This window comes from Semicossyphus pulcher, unplaced genomic scaffold (genome assembly GCF_022749685.1).
Source record: "Semicossyphus pulcher isolate SPU_LCO1_2020_fin unplaced genomic scaffold, fSemPul1.0.p SCAF_5, whole genome shotgun sequence".
NCBI classification, from domain to species: domain Eukaryota; kingdom Metazoa; phylum Chordata; class Actinopteri; order Labriformes; family Labridae; genus Semicossyphus; species Semicossyphus pulcher.
The window spans coordinates 15,425,072-15,443,470 of NW_027211726.1; the positions used below are offsets into that span (position 1 = coordinate 15,425,072).

The 18,399-nt window shown below is 38.3% G+C and overlaps 2 protein-coding genes across 2 annotated transcripts; both read left to right on the forward strand.

Annotated features, from left to right (window-relative positions):
* Positions 1 to 3,124: 3,124 nt before the first annotated feature.
* On the forward strand, positions 3,125 to 11,806 carry atp6v1c1b (ATPase H+ transporting V1 subunit C1b). Its single transcript, XM_069682046.1, has 13 exons — positions 3,125 to 3,276; positions 4,376 to 4,556; positions 4,651 to 4,718; positions 4,827 to 4,912; positions 5,081 to 5,175; positions 5,406 to 5,497; positions 5,658 to 5,756; positions 6,258 to 6,326; positions 8,992 to 9,084; positions 9,562 to 9,655; positions 9,769 to 9,866; positions 9,963 to 10,086; positions 10,930 to 11,806. Exons 2-13 carry the CDS (start codon positions 4,425 to 4,427, stop codon positions 11,026 to 11,028), a joined length of 1,149 nt encoding a protein of 382 aa, XP_069538147.1. The 5' UTR covers positions 3,125 to 3,276; positions 4,376 to 4,424; the 3' UTR covers positions 11,029 to 11,806.
* Positions 11,807 to 13,255: 1,449 nt separating this feature from the next.
* Positions 13,256 to 17,323, forward strand: LOC138609087 (brain and acute leukemia cytoplasmic protein). The gene is made up of 3 exons (XM_069681704.1): positions 13,256 to 13,524; positions 13,780 to 13,904; positions 15,660 to 17,323. The coding sequence occupies exons 1-3, from the start codon at positions 13,398 to 13,400 to the stop codon at positions 15,783 to 15,785; spliced, it is 378 nt and encodes a 125-aa protein (XP_069537805.1). The 5' UTR covers positions 13,256 to 13,397; the 3' UTR covers positions 15,786 to 17,323.
* The last annotated feature ends 1,076 nt before the right edge of the window (positions 17,324 to 18,399 follow it).

Below are 18,399 nucleotides of genomic sequence, written 5' to 3' on the forward strand. Positions count from 1 at the left end.
TTGTTTGTGTAATCTATTTTCCAAAAGTCTTTCTGGGAATGCGGTAAGACCACTGGCATGGTTTTAAGTCATATGCTAGAAATAACTGAGAATGTTTCCTCTGTGATAAAAGGACCCAACCTCCCCCCCTTGATAATTATTATCTAAGTAATGCAGTACTGTTTACATACATCTTCAGGACATTTGTGAATGTATAAGCACAGTCCCATCTGTCTGGGGTAGCTAGGAGGTCAGTGGGTCAAAATCTGATCCAAAGTTATTATAACTTTGACTGAATCCATTAAAACAATGATGTAACACTGACAAACTTTCCCAACATAAAAGGTACCACATACAAATGCCTTTGTTTTTATATTTAGACATTCGCCATGTTTCTGCTCATGGAATCTGGGGGATTATTAAGGTTCAAGAGCTTACTGAATATTTTCTTGATTAGCCGTTAAGCCTTTGTCACACTCAGCTGTGATAATTGAATGTTTCATGCAATTCGGTTTGATGGGAAGAATTTCATTTTGCTACTTGCATCTCATTTAGCATGGTGGTCAGGAGTTCAGTACAGCTCTGCCTGAATGATGAGCACAAAACTTAGCCTGCAGCTGCCTCAGTCGTATGACTTGTAGTGGTAAACTGGATCTCTGGTTCGACACACTGCACGGCCTTTATCTGTGTGTCTGCTGTCCGATAGCTTTGTTTTATGACAGGCACTCCGAGGGACACTGTGTTCATAAAACGGCATGGCCTAGAAAATATTAGAGTCTGAACAACAAGGAAAGTCTTATGCAGAAGCACCCAGGCACTGACAATGTGAAGGCCCTCTGCAGGCTGGCCTTCTTTACTATGTTTAGAGACTGAATGACATGTATAGATTCATGGTTTACAGTCATGCGAATAGCCCTGAGGTACACACACTACAGGAAAAGCTAATCAAAAAGAGCCATAAACTCCTCATTTCTGAGGAAAATAATATTTATATATACATATAACTGCATATGACTGGCTTCTGAATCTGTTATGGACATGAGGGTCAAGTTGAGGTTTGTTTGATAAGTAATTGTGTGAAATGTAAGTTACAAGATAAAGTGCTTAATGAGGCCATAAAACATTGACGACTACAAAAACAAGGTCTGCATGAAGCAACAAAGGAACAAAGTTTTAGTAAACAGATTACAGAATTTTGGATTATGACAGCGCAATTATAATTAAGGCTGGCGAAAATTGAAGCTTTGATGATATTTTAAAACACTTTTTAGAATATCTTTGACATTTTGTGTAAAGTTTGATGTAAAAAATAAAAAAAAGTATGTGCTTTCAGTTTCACGATTCCATGAGGGCAGGAGTAAATTTGTGCTTCAAATCCGTTAAATTCTTTCACTGACCACAGGAAGGAAATTCAATTAGCAGCTAGAAGCAAAAAAGATATCAACAACTGGAAGCATAAATAAACAATTATCAATGCACCCAACATTCTCACAAACCTAAAATAAAAACATTTTACTCAAGGGTTAGTGTAGTGTTAGGGATATTATGATTGTGGCCCTGCAGATATATCCGCAAGTATTATCTCATTGCAGATACATCAATACCTCTGTATGTGACAGCCAAGAAGTTACAAGAAATATCAGTTTAAAAATAGTCAAACGATGTTGTTAATAACAGTAACAGCGCCTCTGTTCTTTTTAAGTGTCCCACTTAACAATGAAAATTTGCAAACAATACCAGGACCCTTAAAATGAACCAGCTAACAGGAATTCAGCCATCAATAATTATTATTTATACATGTAGTTTTCCTACTTTGACATGTCAAATTGACTTGAAAGACAAAATTCAAGGATTTTACGTTTGTAATAAAAATATATAACTTATGTAGTGTACCGTACTTTTGCACTAGGGTGAAAATTTGACCAGATATAACTATAAGATTACACAAATTTTGTCGTGGCCAAAATAACCTGAGATACTTAGAACAAAGGAATTGGCGTGCAGACTTAATTTTAACCTTGCATTTTATATTCTAAAAAAATATATAGGGGTTGTTGAGAAATTAAACAAAAACTGAATTAATCCACACAAACGATTTACATACACTGATTAACTTCCACATTGAAGCGGTCCCTGTTAAGTAATGTAGTAGTTACATCTTACCAGAAGGGGTCGATATTGAGAGGGAGCCTACCTGCAGAGCTGCCAAAACAAACATCCATGCTGCCTTTAAGTGCAATAGGAAAAATAGAATTTAAAACATTTTTATAAAAACTGTCAAAATTTTCAAAAATTTCAGGAATGCAAAAAAATTACAACATATGAAAAGCAATTGATTAAATAACATTTTGTAAACCTCATCCAAACAATATAAAACAATTTTCTCTACTCCATCCGACCACTGCAGTACATGATTAATAGTCCTCCCATACCAAATGCCATAACAATTAAGTGACAGCTACAACAAAAACATTTTCTACCATTAGCCTAATTTAACTATGATAACCATTTATCACTTACCTTTACCTGTTTTTTTATATATGTCTCTCAATCTTAGCTAACTATCCATATATTATTAATTCCTTTTAGCTAACAATTTCCCCCATTACCAATTACTTTTTGCCATGTTGACTTCATCCATAAGCCTACTTTTAACTCTGTTAATCATTTTTCAAAATGTTTTACCTATTGAAATGATTATTAGCTAACTTATTCAACCATTTACCCCTTAACCTACTTTTATCTAGCCATTTATCCATTCGTTTTTGCTGGTAACGCTTAACCTTTTCTCTATTAACATATATAAATAATTTAGCTATCACTTTTAGCTATATTTGACATTTGTTCATTATTTTTATCCAGCTAAAATTTCAGCAAGTTATGTAGGTTATTGACAATAACTTAGTTCAACACGCTCTAACGTGGTGGTGTTCAGGTCTTGAAAGAGACTTAATAGATTTTTTAAATTAATTAATTAAATTGTTTAAATTTCTTCAAACAGCGTAACATTTACTGTTTCTGACCAGTGATTTAAAATTTCTACATCCATGTTTCTGACTTTGTACCCAGACACTGAACCTAACGAGGACTTCACAGTCACGTAAAGGCAGCTTAGTGCGCAGCGGCCTTTGCGCAGACGCAGAACTACTGCTCTGGTCAGCTGACTGTGAGTGAGATGCACTGTTGAAGGACCATTGAGTCGAAAACCTGCTATTATCTAAGCTATGTACGGGAAGCTGCGACTATTTAACTGAAATACACCGCGTGGACCAAACATTGAGGCCATTTAACACATCTGTAAGTACGGAAATCCACCGATTATTGACGTCGTGACGGTGTGAGGCTAAAATGCAAACAAGCTAGTGTCAGCAGCAAGCTAACGTTAGCACTGAATTTATTTAACCACGTACGTATGAGGTTTTTTTAGCTGTCTATTAGTGTTTTTTCATCAGAGATACATTGAAAAACAAAACCTAATGTGCAACAGTTCTTAGTCACGTGATGGTGTTGGTATTTAGTTAAGCAAAGGGATCAGTATTTGGCATGTCCTTAACAGCACAGAAACTGATCATATGACAGACAATCAGCAGACATGGAGACCTGTCTGTGCCTAGTGATGCAATCAACCAGTGTGTCCAGTTTCCATATCACATCAGTGGGAAAATGTGGGGAAGTTGACAAATCAGGCAAAGTAGAAGTCAAAAGAGGAACAAATAGCTTCAAAATATGACTTTGACTCATGTAAGGACACACAAGTTTTTGTATATCTGTTACGCACTAGTGGAAAAAGGACCCTTTACTTTAGCTAAAGTAGTATAAGTAAAGGTAACGGAGCAGGATTAGTGAAATATATAACTGGATTATTACTTTTGTTACAACTTTCATATTAAAACAGTTTAAGGGGGAGAAAGTTTCAACTACAGTGCATACATTTAGGAGGGTTTAACCATACCAAGGCAGAATTTTATACGATGATGATTATGTGTTTGCTGAAAAATCTTACAATGTAACCAACAACAATAATTGTTATTGGCAGACAAGATAAAAATATTTGCCACATTTATAAAATGGAAATACTTTGGTAAAATACAGGCACCTAAAACAGTATCTAAACATGGTACTGGGGCAAATATATGCCTGCTTCTTTTTTTCTAAACCAGTTTCAGGTCATTTTGAGTTGTCCATGTAATGTTTACAACAACATGTATATATATATATATATATATATATATACACAGACAAAAATCACTTTTTATGACTAGTGCACCAAATTAAAAGCTTGAAAAATCAAAGTCCTTGATGATATTGGTACCATAATCATGTTAAAATCCAAAATAGCCATTAAAAAGTCCTTTATGTAATCAAAGAGCAACCATCTTGAATCTTCTTCTTACAGTGACCTACTCACATTTAAGGGCCTGTGAACAAACCTCTCAGCAGCAGCCATGACAGAATTCTGGTTGATCTCGGCGCCGGGGGAGAAGACGTGCCAGCAGACCTGGGACAAGCTGATGGTGGCAACAACGCGCACCAACAACCTCTCTGTGAACAACAAGTTCAACATCCCTGATCTCAAGGTCAAACACACAACAGTCTTAATTCGTTACCACATGAAATCCATCCAAACACGTGTGTAGTAGTTTATATTTTTGTGTGTTTTGTCTCTAACAGGTCGGAACTCTCGATGTCTTAGTCGGTCTGTCGGATGAACTGGCCAAACTAGACACTTTTGTGGAAAGGTATAAAACTGCCAAGATCTACTTGCACTTCTCTTCTGTTTAAGTATAATTCTGATTCTTTTTGTATCTATTCTTTCACTTGAGTTTAATTCCTGTGTTGTGTTTCAGTGTGGTGAAGAAGGTGGCTCAGTACATGGCCGACGTTCTGGAGGACAGCCGAGACAAAGTCCAAGAGAACCTTCTCGCTAATGGAGGTAAACACCGCTAACATCATCTTCAAGTCGATAACGGCACATTCACCCTATTCAGAAGTTGTTTTGTAAGACTTCAAAGACAGACGTGATAGCATCATTATACAGTACAGGTCAGAGCCTTTGCACATGGAGGTGATTAACATTGATGATTTTATCTGCTCTCTGCAGTGGACCTGGTCACCTATATCACCAGATTTCAGTGGGACATGGCTAAGTATCCAATCAAACAGTCGCTGAAAAACATCTCTGAGATCATCTCAAAGGTATGTTGGCATAATGTTTGTTGTTCTTTTCTATGTATTATTTTTGTTTATATCAGGCATTATTATTTATTTAAAGATCACATTTGCGTGAGACACCTTCATACAAAAGAATAACCAACTACAGAAGACAGACACGTATACAAAAGCATTACAACGCTTTCATATAGACACATATCATTTTATATGATGAAGAAATATCTGTAGCATTCATCCTCTTATTTAATTTCCAGCAAGCGAGTCAGATAGACAATGACTTAAAGGCCAGAGCTTCAGCCTACAACAACCTGAAGGGAAACCTGCAGAACCTGGAGAGGAAGAATGCGTGAGTAAAGCATCTGTAATCTGATCTCTGAATCATATTGTTGCTCTTTTCTAGACGACACATGATTACTTGTATTTCATCATTGGTTCTTTTCCTATTTAACAGAATTAAGATGTTTTAGACTCAGGTTGCCTAAATATCTGCGTGTGTCGTCCTTCAGGGGGAGCTTGCTGACCCGGAGCTTGGCTGATATAGTGAAGAAAGAGGACTTTGTGCTGGACTCGGAGTACCTGATTACTATGCTGGTGGTTGTCCCAAAGTAAGTCCACCTACACCAGTGTCTACAGTGTAATCAGTCATTCAATTCATTCAACCTTTATTTAAATCCTGCTGAGTCATTGACGGCATGGCCTCAGTTTTAATGACATTGACAGAACAGAACATACACAAGGAGGAACATAATAATAACAATAAGTCATAAGAAACATAATTTGACATATGGGGAAGATTGTGCTGTTTTAAACATACTACATCCAGCATGCGGTGAGGTCATTGTATTTATTAGTTATATTCAAGTGTTTATTTCTCTAATTTTTTTTGGTTGATTACGTTTTGGAAGGTGTGATGTTAGTTTTGAGGGTAGTTTATAATATATATATATATATATATATATATATATATAGTGTTATATTAAACACCCAATTCAAAGGATTTAAGTTGACAGAGTTTCAAGTGTTTGAATTACAGGGCTACAATATTGGTATAGGCTTTTCAAATTTCAAATTTATCGCTGTTATGTTTGCTTTTCCTCCTTCAACAGGACGGGTTACGCTGACTGGCAGAAGACGTATGAAACCCTGGCAGAGATGGTCGTGCCACGCTCCACTAAGTAAGAAAAAAACAGTTAATTTCTTCCGGCAAATTCTGTATCGATCAGCCACAGGAATAAGATGAATTTTTCTTTGTGATGTATATGTACTATTCTACAAATGTATGAATATTCCTCAGACCCCATAACTTGTTCCTGTTAATCACATCCGTGTCTCCTCTTCCTTGACTCTGATTAGACTTTATGCTTGTCTTCATGGTTGATCTCTAAGAAGCCATTGACCTTTTGCCGATGAGGGCAGATGATTTGAGGCGTTATGTTCTGGGTTTTGGACGTACATGACTCAGTGTGGTGTGGTAACTTGGTTGTGTGGCAACCTGTGTTTCTGGAGCATATCTCCCAATATGAACTGAGAACTGAAACATGTTTTGCTTGGGCGGCTATAGCAGAGAGGTTTTCTTCAACTGAGAATCTTCTGTGGTTGTTTCATTGATAGAATGTTTTCAGCAGCTGCATCCAAAGCCCGGCACAGATTGAGTGCTTTTGTAAATCCTTAATTGCCAAAACTTTCTACCCAATAGCTCTAAATTGTGTTCCACAGTTTGTTTGTGTTTATTCAAGTGATTAAAGGGTTTGAGTGGGAAGCCAGTGAGGGATCACATCCCTGTTGCTGAGTTAGTGACTCACACTGAGAAGAATCGGCTCGTGACACAGAGGAAACATTTTATTTTCTTAAGTGAACCATTCATTGCAAGTTGGGCTTTTGACAGATTCCAAACTATATTGACGCTGTTGATAACTTTGGAGGCCAAAATAATGGCATAGCTGTGTCTCACTATTCAATTTTATATTACCCTGCTTAACACGCAGTGTGAACTGCTAATCAAAAGAGATGAGGCATAGAGCGTAGTCAGCTGTGAGACAAAAATGGATGGTACGAGTTTGTCGACCACCAGAGATTTCTTCTTAATTTCTTGTATATGGTGTCGGTCCGATATCGTGGCCTTTATGGGAAGCTAGGCAAAGTAACTGCTGGTACTATTAACAATGCTCGATGCACAGAATATATGCATGCTGTATATTTTTGAATCATTCCAGTTAAGTCGTGGGATTTTCTAATTCAGGCAATTATTAGCATCAGACTTTCCCATGTGGTCAACTTGTCTATAAAATATTAACTGAATTTTCCAGATATCAATATCTTGATAGAAAAGATATTTTCCATGTTTTTTTCTCATAGTTCCTCTTATTGTGTTTCTTTAGTTTGTTTTTAATTATGTAAAGCGACTTTGAGTACCATGAAAAGCGCTATACTAATAAATTGTATTATTACTATTATTAATACTGATAACCTCTACATGACCTACAAAAGCAAATGAGACCATCGGTGACAAGATTGATTATTTCTTTATAGTTATTTTTAATGCCTGAAATGCTGGTGGGGGGTTAGGGGTCAGCCAATGCAACTTCATGTAACTTCACGCTCCCAAATCTTTTTTGCCTTTTTTCTATATTTTCCACGGCAAAGCTTCACAGCACGTTATATGTTTGAATGTTAAAGAAAAGCAAAAACACTTCTTAAGCCACTTTCCCACTGGTCAAAAAACCCGCTAACACCCTTTTGCTCTATTGCTTAATGGAAAGCTTAGACCCGGGACAAATGACTCTGCAGTAGACCCAGGTCTACACCTCGGCTCCGATCGGCATTGATGGGAACACAAAACATGTGCCGCCTTTCAATGAATGAGTAATAGACACAATAAAGACCTAACCACCGTAACATCTTCACTGTTCACTAACCCTGTTTCGGGCGTGTTTGTGACGTCAGACAGCGACGCAGCAGAAAAGAGACTTAAAGGAGTATACTTCACTGGAAATGGGAAAAGAGACAATCGGCATCTATAAGCGGGGCTTCCCGGGTCTGAAAAACTCGCGTCAACACCTTGATTGCGGTGGGAATAGGGACATGTACAGGATCGCTTTGGTCCCACTATGTCCACAGGGGGCGCCAAAATCAACACAAACAGAAAGTTCACAGGAGCTTTAAGTTGAAGTAGGAGCAACACAGTTCAAGTAAATGAACCACATTCAATGTTGGTAAAAGTACCAATTAGCATTCAATAATACCAATTATTATATATTATATGTATTATATATAGTATTAGTATCAGTACTAGTACTTATTAAGTAAAAGTACTTATTGTGCAAAATGTGGCATTTTACTATAAAAAGAACATTTTTATTTTATGGATTATTGATTTATAAATGGTAAATGGACTGTACTTATATTTTTCTAGTCTTCTGACCGTTCAAAGCTGCTTTTTCAGTACGTGTCACATTCACCTGTTCACACACTCATTCACACAGTGATGGCAGAGGCCTCAGTGCCAATCTCCCATCAGGATCTATGATCATTCACACCGGGAGCAATTTGGGCTTCAGTGGCAACATTCGACATGTGACTGTAGCAGTCAGGGATCGTACCCACAACTGTCTGACCATTGAGCCACAGCAGCCCAGCCTGTATGCACTGACACAGAGGGTGGAGTCTGAATGTTATGATTTTCATTACATCAGAATCAGAAATACTTTATTCATCCCTTGGGGGAACTTCTGGATTTATATATTTATATATGCATTAAGTGTGTGTAAACCTGCTGAAATGTTTCAAACATATTGTGTAGGTATACAGAGCTCTCATAATAGTGTGTCATCTCTCCTCCAGGCTGCTGTTTGAGGACAACGACAGCGGCCTGTTCAGTGTCACTCTCTTCAGGAAGGCCATCGACGACTTCAAGCACAAGGCCAGAGAAAACAAGTAAATGATTCACTTTCACATTTACCATAATAATATGATTTTGTGACTGAGACTTTGTTAGAAAGAGATTTGTTTTTGTTTTGTTCCACTTGAGCTGTGCTGCAGTTTGAGCCGTTGGACAGATTGTTTTGAGTGCAGATCTATTTTGTGTGTTTTTCCTGAATGCTGTTTATATTTATCCTGCCTACGGATAAAGAGTAGAAATGTTACCGTGTGATTGAAGTAGGCCGTCTATTTGTAGAAGCAGGAATCAGTCTGTTATGCTCTTAAAAAAAGGCGACGATTCTACAATGGAAGCAATTTTGTCTGCACTCGACAGTCTCTCCAATTAGCACGACTCATTGTGTGTGTGTGTGTGTGTTTGAATGAAGCCCGGTTTTACGAGTGCACTTCAGTGTGTGTGTGTGTGTGTGTGTGTGTGTGTGTGTTTGCTGCCAGCTGATTGCTCGCTCTCTGCTGTGTGTCCTGACCTCCTAGGTTTACTGTTCGTGATTTCCAGTACAATGAGGAGGAGATGAAGGCAGACAAAGAGGAGATGACACGTTTGTCCACCGACAAGAAGAAACAGTTTGTATGTCTGCAGATTTTAATGGCTGAAAGACTCAAATAAATGATGATTTAACTACATCTTCAAAAGGAAAATTTCTATTGTAAATGATCAAAATGCTGTTTCTATCCACCCAGGGCCCGCTGGTACGATGGCTGAAAGTGAACTTCAGTGAAGCCTTCATCGCCTGGATTCACATAAAAGCTCTGCGTGTGTTTGTCGAGTCCGTTTTGAGGTAAACAAGTCAATTTATTCTATTTGTACTTTGCTAACAGGAAGATTAACTTCTTATTCATGACAGATGGCCTCACAGACTCATTGTGTTTCATAGATACGGGCTGCCGGTGAACTTCCAGGCCATGCTGCTGCAGCCCAACAAGAAGAACATGAAGAAGCTGAGGGAGGTGCTGTACGAGCTGTACAAACACCTGGACAGCAGCGCTGCCATCATTGATGTGAGTCTCTTTAACACGTTCTTTAACAGCAGCTGCCAGGACCAGCACTTTTACTTTCTTTTGTTGTCATTAACATTTTTATTTATTTTATATTGACTACACACAGCGACACGAAAGTGAAATAAAAGGAATAACACAGCACTCAATAGGTCATACATCAATATATGCATCTACACAGACATTCACTTACAGTTGTCGTATGTACACGTACACATATACCGCTCCTTGCACGTGCTCTTTACCCTCTTTAATGTGTTACACCTCTAATATAAGGCATAAAGGCCTTCCATATTTGGCTGCTTTTGCTTTGGATGATTTACTCGAGCAATCAATGGCAGCAGTCTCTTTCATGAGTTTGAGCAACTCTGTGGGTTATGTGGGCTCTTCCAGTTGCGCAGGATTAGCCTAGCTGCTGTAACACAGCCCGTCATCATCAGTCCAGACTCTGCTTTTGCAATGCCTGGTGGCACAAGAGATTTGTCACCTAACAAATATGATTGGGGGGGATTCTAGACCTGGGTTCTTTAGGAAGGCTGAGGGTATCCTGGCCTGACTCTAGTCATAGCTTCAGCAGGGTGTTTGAGTTCCTCACATCTGGCTGTTGCTTCAGGATGAAAGGACTAAATCAGTCTTTATTTCTGTGGCCATAGGCTTGTTGAAGCGGCATCTTCTTCTCTGCTCAATGTTGTTTCTAACGGATATGTGACTGACTGATGTAACCTGGTGCAAACCAAATATGACCATTTAGGAAAATACAGATTTGAAAAGATCTTCTATGTTTTGACCAAGACATTAAATCCATATTAAATGAGTGTAATTATTGTGTCCTCCTGTGTCCTGCAGGCCTCTATGGACATCCCCGGGCTGAACCTGAGCCAGCAGGAGTATTACCCCTACGTTTACTACAAGATCGACTGCAACCTGCTCGACTTCAAAGTCTAAATCCTCTGCCATCATGTTAATCGCTGTGGAATCGTGTTCTGATGTGAAGGTGTCACATCCCCGAGCTTTAATTTATTTCCACCTTGTTTTTCCACCTTTTGTGTTGTCCTGCTCTTCTCCTGGTACATTCCTGGGTCCATATTGAACAAGTTATAAGGAATCTGATTGGCCACTTTTAGTGTGTTTGGATGGATTTAAAATCAGAGCTTCTCTTCTGATATACTTGATAAATATGTATCCTCTTCATTGTTGTGTCTTCTTGTTTCTACCATGCTGTAAAAGTGACTTTTCTTTCCCAGTTTATACCCCAAGAAATGGCCGACATTCCCTCATGGCATCACAGGACATCCTTCATTTAAGTGTTGTTTTCTACGGTCAACACACGCAACAAAAACGATACACACGTGGGGAAAACGGGGAGAAAAATAAATGTATGTTAAATATAGTATTTATTTAAAGCCTCTAAAATCAGTGAATGTGTTTTTGTTTGTTGCGTTCTTGAAAGTGACGTGTTTTTAGCTCTATGTAAGGAACGTCTGTTTACAAGTAGATGTTGACCCCACTATAGCTATGATCCTGTGACACTCTGACAGAAGTCATTTTACGATATAAAGAAGCAATATGTTTGCTTACTGTATGCTCCTATAATTTCTGTATATGAAGCAGTTTGAGGAAAATAATGATTGGTCTATGTGCAAATACTGTATTGTCAGTATAATTGAAAATTGAACCACATATGTAAAATAAATGTGAAGAATAAATACTCTATGTGAAATAAGCCTGACGTTTTAAAACGTTTTATTAATGTGAAATCAATTATTTATGATCAAGCCATGACTAAGAACAACATTAGCACTGCCTCTGGCTGTTTATCCTCCTCCACATGTGCTTTGTTCTTTTTTTAACTTTGTTTAATCAGGAAGATTCCTCCAACGGACCATGAACGCACCATCTGTGTGAACGGTATGATCCAAAATCTATTCATTGACGACGTATTAACATTTAAAATAGAGGTTGGACGGATTATCGTACCTCATTTATTACAAGCTGAACATTTAAACCAGTATCTTTGAATGAATCATTCTTAAACCACTTATGATTTAACGTTGGGTGACAAGTATGTGTGTATGTGCAGATAAATATATCTTGTATCTTGGTATTTTAAAGCTCCTGTGAGGAGTTTTTCGGCAGAAACGAAACAGACTGAAATTAATTCTGATTACTCTATATGACTTACAAAAGCAAACCATCAGCGACAGCATTGATTATTTCTATGTAGTTAGTTTTAATGCCTGAAACTGCTGGTGGGGGGTAGGTGTCAGAGGAATTGATTACCTGCATGCTGCCTTTGTTTACATTTTCCAGGGCTAACATTTAAAGTGAGTGATACATGTGACTGTTAAAGAAAGCAGGATGAGATTTTTTGTTAAAAACCACAACGCAAGCACGTACAGGACAAAATCAGCCAAGATATAAGAGGTACGGCTTTGTCCACAGGGGGCGCCAAAATCAACACAAACCGAAAGTTCCTCACAGGAGCTTTAAAATTTAATTCAATTTCTTCTTGTGATTTCTCCCACATATCAACTGATTTTTCACACTGTTTTGTTTTTATGTTAAATATAAAAGAGTTTTTCTTTTCTCTTTTGATTTTTTTTAAATGATTTTACTCAGCATTATGAATTAAAGAATCATTCTCTGTGACAAAAAAACCCCAAAGGATTTTGGAAAAGCATTACATCTCCCTATTAAGCCTTTATAAAAAGTTAACATTTTATTAAAGCTATATAACACTGTAATGCAGTTTGTGCAAGTGTTTATTAATGCAACATAAAGCTTGTCTCAGTCACCAATATGAGTGGGCTAGCGCATAAACAGGTAATGTATAACAAAATACTTAAACCCAGTTGTAATAATGTAAAAAATATGCATTTTTAAAGTGTATTGTAAACTATTAATCAACCTTGTATCACACGTATGTTCTATATTACTTTTAAAAAGCAAAATGGGGGTCTTACAGTAGCTTACAATTGTTTCATCATGATTATGATTAGTGTTTGTGCATATTAGCATGATGATGATGATGGTAGTGATGATGCTAGCTGTAGTTTTTTCACCCCCCTCAGCCAATCAGCGGTCAGACTGGATGCAGGTTTGACTCCCCCGCCCTTCCCTGCATGACGCAGATATCTCCGGTGTGTGTTAACGCTGCTCAGCTGCTGTCTGTAGAGAGCAGCATCCACCACCAGCAGCTGATGATGGAGGTGGATTCGCGGATGGAGCTGCAGTAGGGACCCGGGGAGTATGCTGTGAGACACACCGAGCCGTGTTCAGCCTGTGTCCCCGGTCGTGGATGATCTTTTTCCCCGATGGGTTGTGGAGGGAGTCGGGCGGACGCGATCATCGAGCCGAGGTATCATGAGAGCTGGACCAGAGAGACGGAATCGACGTGGCTCACAAATACGGACGTAGAGACCTCTCTACCAGTAGCTACCAGTAAGAGCCCTGTCTGTTTTCACTGGATATTGCTAAATCCTTAATGTCATGTACTATAGGCCACATTGTATTAAAAACACAAGCTCTGAATGATAAAATACTACGACTACGACTCACACACCACTCAAAACACAGCTGTCAACATCCTGACATAGCAGAGATCTGGCTAATATTGTCTTTATGTTCAAGAAAGCTAGCACAAGAATTAGCTTCTGTTTCAAGTGATAATTCAAGTCTGCATCTGTTGTCCTGCAGGTAAAGCTCTGGAGGCCAGTCTGAGGGAGAAGAGGATGGTGAACACAGGCACCCAGTGTGGGAAGCAGGCCCTCGCATCCACTGGCTCCAACCACCAGAGGAGACCCAGGAGGTCCCTGACAGATGTAGGTGGTACATCTGCTAGAAGGTGTTGGCATGTCTCACTACTTAGTATGAACACCAGAAACCTCTCTTGCACACATTTAATGATACTGTACCAGTCCATATTAGCTCTCATGTCAAGTCCTTCTGCCTTGTTGCTCTACAGAATCAGACTGAAGAGGACCTTAGCTGTCAGTAGCTTACTATATAGATTTATACTAAGGCTAGTGATTTTGTATTTCATTTTATTGAACTGTTATTGGAGCAGGTAAGTCCCTCTGATGTACAAGTTTCAAGAAAGATCTGGCCAAGATGGCAGAAATGTACAAATTTGAAATAGACCATGGGCTGCACGGTGGTGCAGTGGATAGCACTCTTTCCTCACAGCTAGAAGGTTTCTGGTTCAAATCTCGGTTTGGACGCAAGAGGCCCATCTGTGTACATGTTCTCCCTGTGCATGCGTGGGTTCCCTCCCGGGTACTTCCTCCCACAGTCCAAAGACATGCTCGCTAGGTTCATTGGACTCTAAAATTGCCCGTAGGTGTGAGCGTGAAAGGTTTCTCAATGTGTCAGCCCTGTGATTGACTAGTGATCAGTCCAGGGTATACCTCGCCTCTCGCCCAGTGACAGCTGGGATTGGCTCCAGCCCCCTGCAACCCTGAACAGGATAGGCAGTATATATGATGGATGGAAAAAGACCAAAGATATTACATATCTAAATTTCACTTCCTGTTATGTCTTGTGATCTGAAGATGAAAGTGAAATAACTTGGCAGAGTGAAGTTTGCCTAGATATTGCTCTATAAATGTACAGGCTATTGTTTCAGGAAGCGACTAATGTAGACGTACACATTCATAGATAAGCGACAATGTTATTCACAGGCTGGATTAGGACCATGCAGCATCTACAGTCTCTATAAGTCAGTGTCGCAGATGAGGACATATGCGGGGTTAGGGTATAAGTAGTGCAAAACAACATGTTGCAAAGAATGCACCACTAAATATTATATGCAGATATGCAGCTTTTTTTTGTTATACCAAAGAAAACTGGCGGTCTCTGTACTTTGTGGAAAGCAGCAACTCAAATGTATCACCCTGGGGTAGATATAACATATAGTATAGATGGGTATTTGCGCTATTTTCTGATGAGCCTAAATGATAAAATGCAAATTCAAACAGTTGATCGATATATATTCTTAGACCAGAAGCAGTCTAACAATTTCATAAATATCCTAAATAGCGATCTTCAAAGGTCAAAGGTCAGAGACAATTTTGGACAAGCCTCTGTAGCTGTAAGTACAAATTTAAAAGTTGTTTGGAAACATTCTCAATTATTGGAAACATAGCCTTCTGTTATTTTCTTCCAACCATCTGTTTGCCGTCTCTTTGATATTGAGATCTAACCACACAAAGGAACTGAGTGCAGACTCTTTTATCTGCTCTGAATGCAGATTTATGGGCTTTAATACTGATGAATGGCAGCTAGACAGAGACAGCCGCACAATACAATATGGACAATTTTATTTGGCATGTTTTAAACTGAGTTTGGGATCAGATATGAAAATGTTTTTTGCTCTTAACAAAATTCATTTAACATTTAACAACATCAGAGAAATCCATTCCTCTGACCTAAGAAATGAGATTTGTTCTGATGTATTTTTATTTAATTAATCTTCCTCTTCTAGGCAGAGCTGCAGTGACTCAGCGTATTTCTCTCTGTCCAGTTTTTGTGACATTTAAATGACACAACATTCAAATCTCTCGTTTTTTTCCCCACAGCAAACCACACGTGACTCCAAAAGGAGGGCGTCGAAGGAGGCCAGTGTGTTGTCTAAGGACGGTCCGCCCGTCAGTATCAGCAGCGGAGGAGACACTGAACCTGAGAACGCGTGCGATGAAAGATGAAGAGAAAACAGGACTCTGTGAAGAAGAAGAGGAAGATGGCCGGAGCTGCGGGCGGATCACCAGAAAACAGGACGGTGATGTGTGTGGATGATGTTTGCTAGTGACTTTAATGATCTCAGCGATTTAAAATATAAGCACCTGCACATGTCTCCATCCAAAGATCTCGGGATGCTGCATCTTTGTCGTGCCATTGCAAATGCATGTGTGAAGCAAGAGAGAGTGGAGTCGCAAACAGTGTTCACCCTCTCCACCATGCTTTTCTCCCATGCTTACGGTGCCGGTCAGGGAATGCGTCACTGTGTCGAGCCAATTTTAAGAGAAAACGAGAACAAGCCGTCCCATATGCACACGATAATCACAATCTGCACATCCAATGTTGTCTGTGTGAGGCCTTTCTAAAGAGTTTGCTTCGGTTCTTTGTGCAAGTATATTCCTTTTGCTGTGAATGAAAACAGAAAGTGTGGGAGCCAATGATGATGCTGTTTAACCTCAGAATATGCTGTAAATGATTTTTCATTTAGAAGACCCTGAAGTGCTGTTTAGAGGCTGAGATTTGGAGGTTTGAAGCTTGAGGGCTGAAGATTTTCTCTTCCTGCCTTTGCAAGATTAAGAAACAAACAAACCCGCATGTGCCTACAATTCATGTTGATCTGAACTGCTTCTGTTTTTTTACTTTGTTCAGCATTATGTTGTCTCCAGTTCTCCTTAATCTTCTCTTTTGTTCTATGATGTTGCAATTTATTATCTATGTCATTTGTGTTGCTTACAATTATCTGCATGTATTTATCAATTTGAAGTTTATTCAGCATTATCTGCCCAAACAGTAACAATATAATGCCTGATATGGAATATTTTGCCTATTCACTACATGACAATAGAGAAACCGGGTGATCCAGGAAGGACAGTGATATTTATGGCCAGCAGAGGGCGCTGTTGGCCAGCTGGGTTCTTCTTACAAATTGCAGCCCTCAAGGGAATAGCTAATGGAGCAACCACTTTAAGAAAACCACTCATTTAATAAAGGATGTTCAGGTCAGTTCGTGTGGAGGTTAATTAAAGGGCGATCTATTGGTAATGTGTCGTTTGTAAACGCAGAGTCTGACCTCACATTTTCTGCTTGTGTAAACTGTTGCTTGTCGAGAGTTTTACTGATGCGCTGAGATGAAATGTTTACAGGCAAACTTTTGTGATGGAAAACAACATTTTAACACAGGATCTACCACATTTTTCTTCTTTCAATTAAAACTGTTGCCAGCTTCTTTAGTTCTGAAACAGAGAAAGGAGTGATCTGTGCAGTCATTTCTCTTACATTGTAGACAAAGGCTTATTAGTTAGCCTACATTAATAGACCTATAGCTTGCTTTACATCATTTTCTATTGACTCATAGATGTGTTCAGTATAATTTAAATACCTACTTCAATATTTTTGGTTCTATCATTGTCTTTTTTCCAAGCCCAAATTATGTTTTTGTATTATGGTAGGTTGGCCCAAAAGAAGAAAGAAATTATGTAAGCATATTATATTTACAGATGCCAAACACAATACATCAGTTAACATCACATTTTAAAAAATAGTCCTTATAGTACTATAATTTTTGACATTGAAATAGTAACTTTTGGGACTGTATTCTGTCTATTAGTCATTGAACAGCAGCCGTAAGTCTGTACTTATAATATTACATGATATGACAAATAGGTAATGGCAATCTTGATAATTAGTTGTAAACTACATCACGGTCAGGAGATGGAGCTCTTGTAAAGAAAATTGGCGAAGGTAGATGAGAATTAAAGTCCTGCAGTTAAAAACGTAATTGATGTTATTGTATTTTAAGTATTAATACCATCATAAATCTACAATATATTTCCCTGCCAGAGTGGTAACATTTGTTTTATAGTCACTTAATATTTTTAAACTTAATATTCAAATAAGAAATCACTGCAGAACAAGAAACAAGCCCGGAAATAAAGAAAAACTGAAATATTTGAATGAACAAATAAGTGTAAAAATAAAAAATTAAGCAATTAGAAAAATAACTTGGAAACAACTATGCCTACATTATCATACAATACCTTTTACTATATGAGGGAACTGTGCAAAATAAAGAATATCCACAAATTAAGCAGCTATCAGATAAAAGTAGTGGAGTAGAAGAATTAAGATACATAATATCACAGTAAATAACTTATAACTCACTTTCCACCTCATGAGCTATTTAAAACTCTTACCTTCTGCATTGTGATGTACTTTTTCATGTCAGGGAAATTCACTAAATAAACTCAAATATTTGGGGATTTTTTTCCAAATATTGATTACCAGAGATGTGGACTTGAGATTTAGTGACTTGGACTCCAGTCACTGTTTTGAAGACTTGCAACTTGACTTGACAAAAAATGAATGACTTGAGACTCGACTTGGACTTGCAAGTTAATGACTTGAAACTCGACTTGACTTGAGGCATGATGACTCCAATGACTTGCGTGTTGTATAATGATATAATTAAATGTTGTCAAGTTTCTGTCTATGAAATATGCAGCACAAACTGGGAATCATGATTAGATGACTAATAACTAACTAACTGATGATTGGATGACTGGCTATCAGTCAAACTCCTCG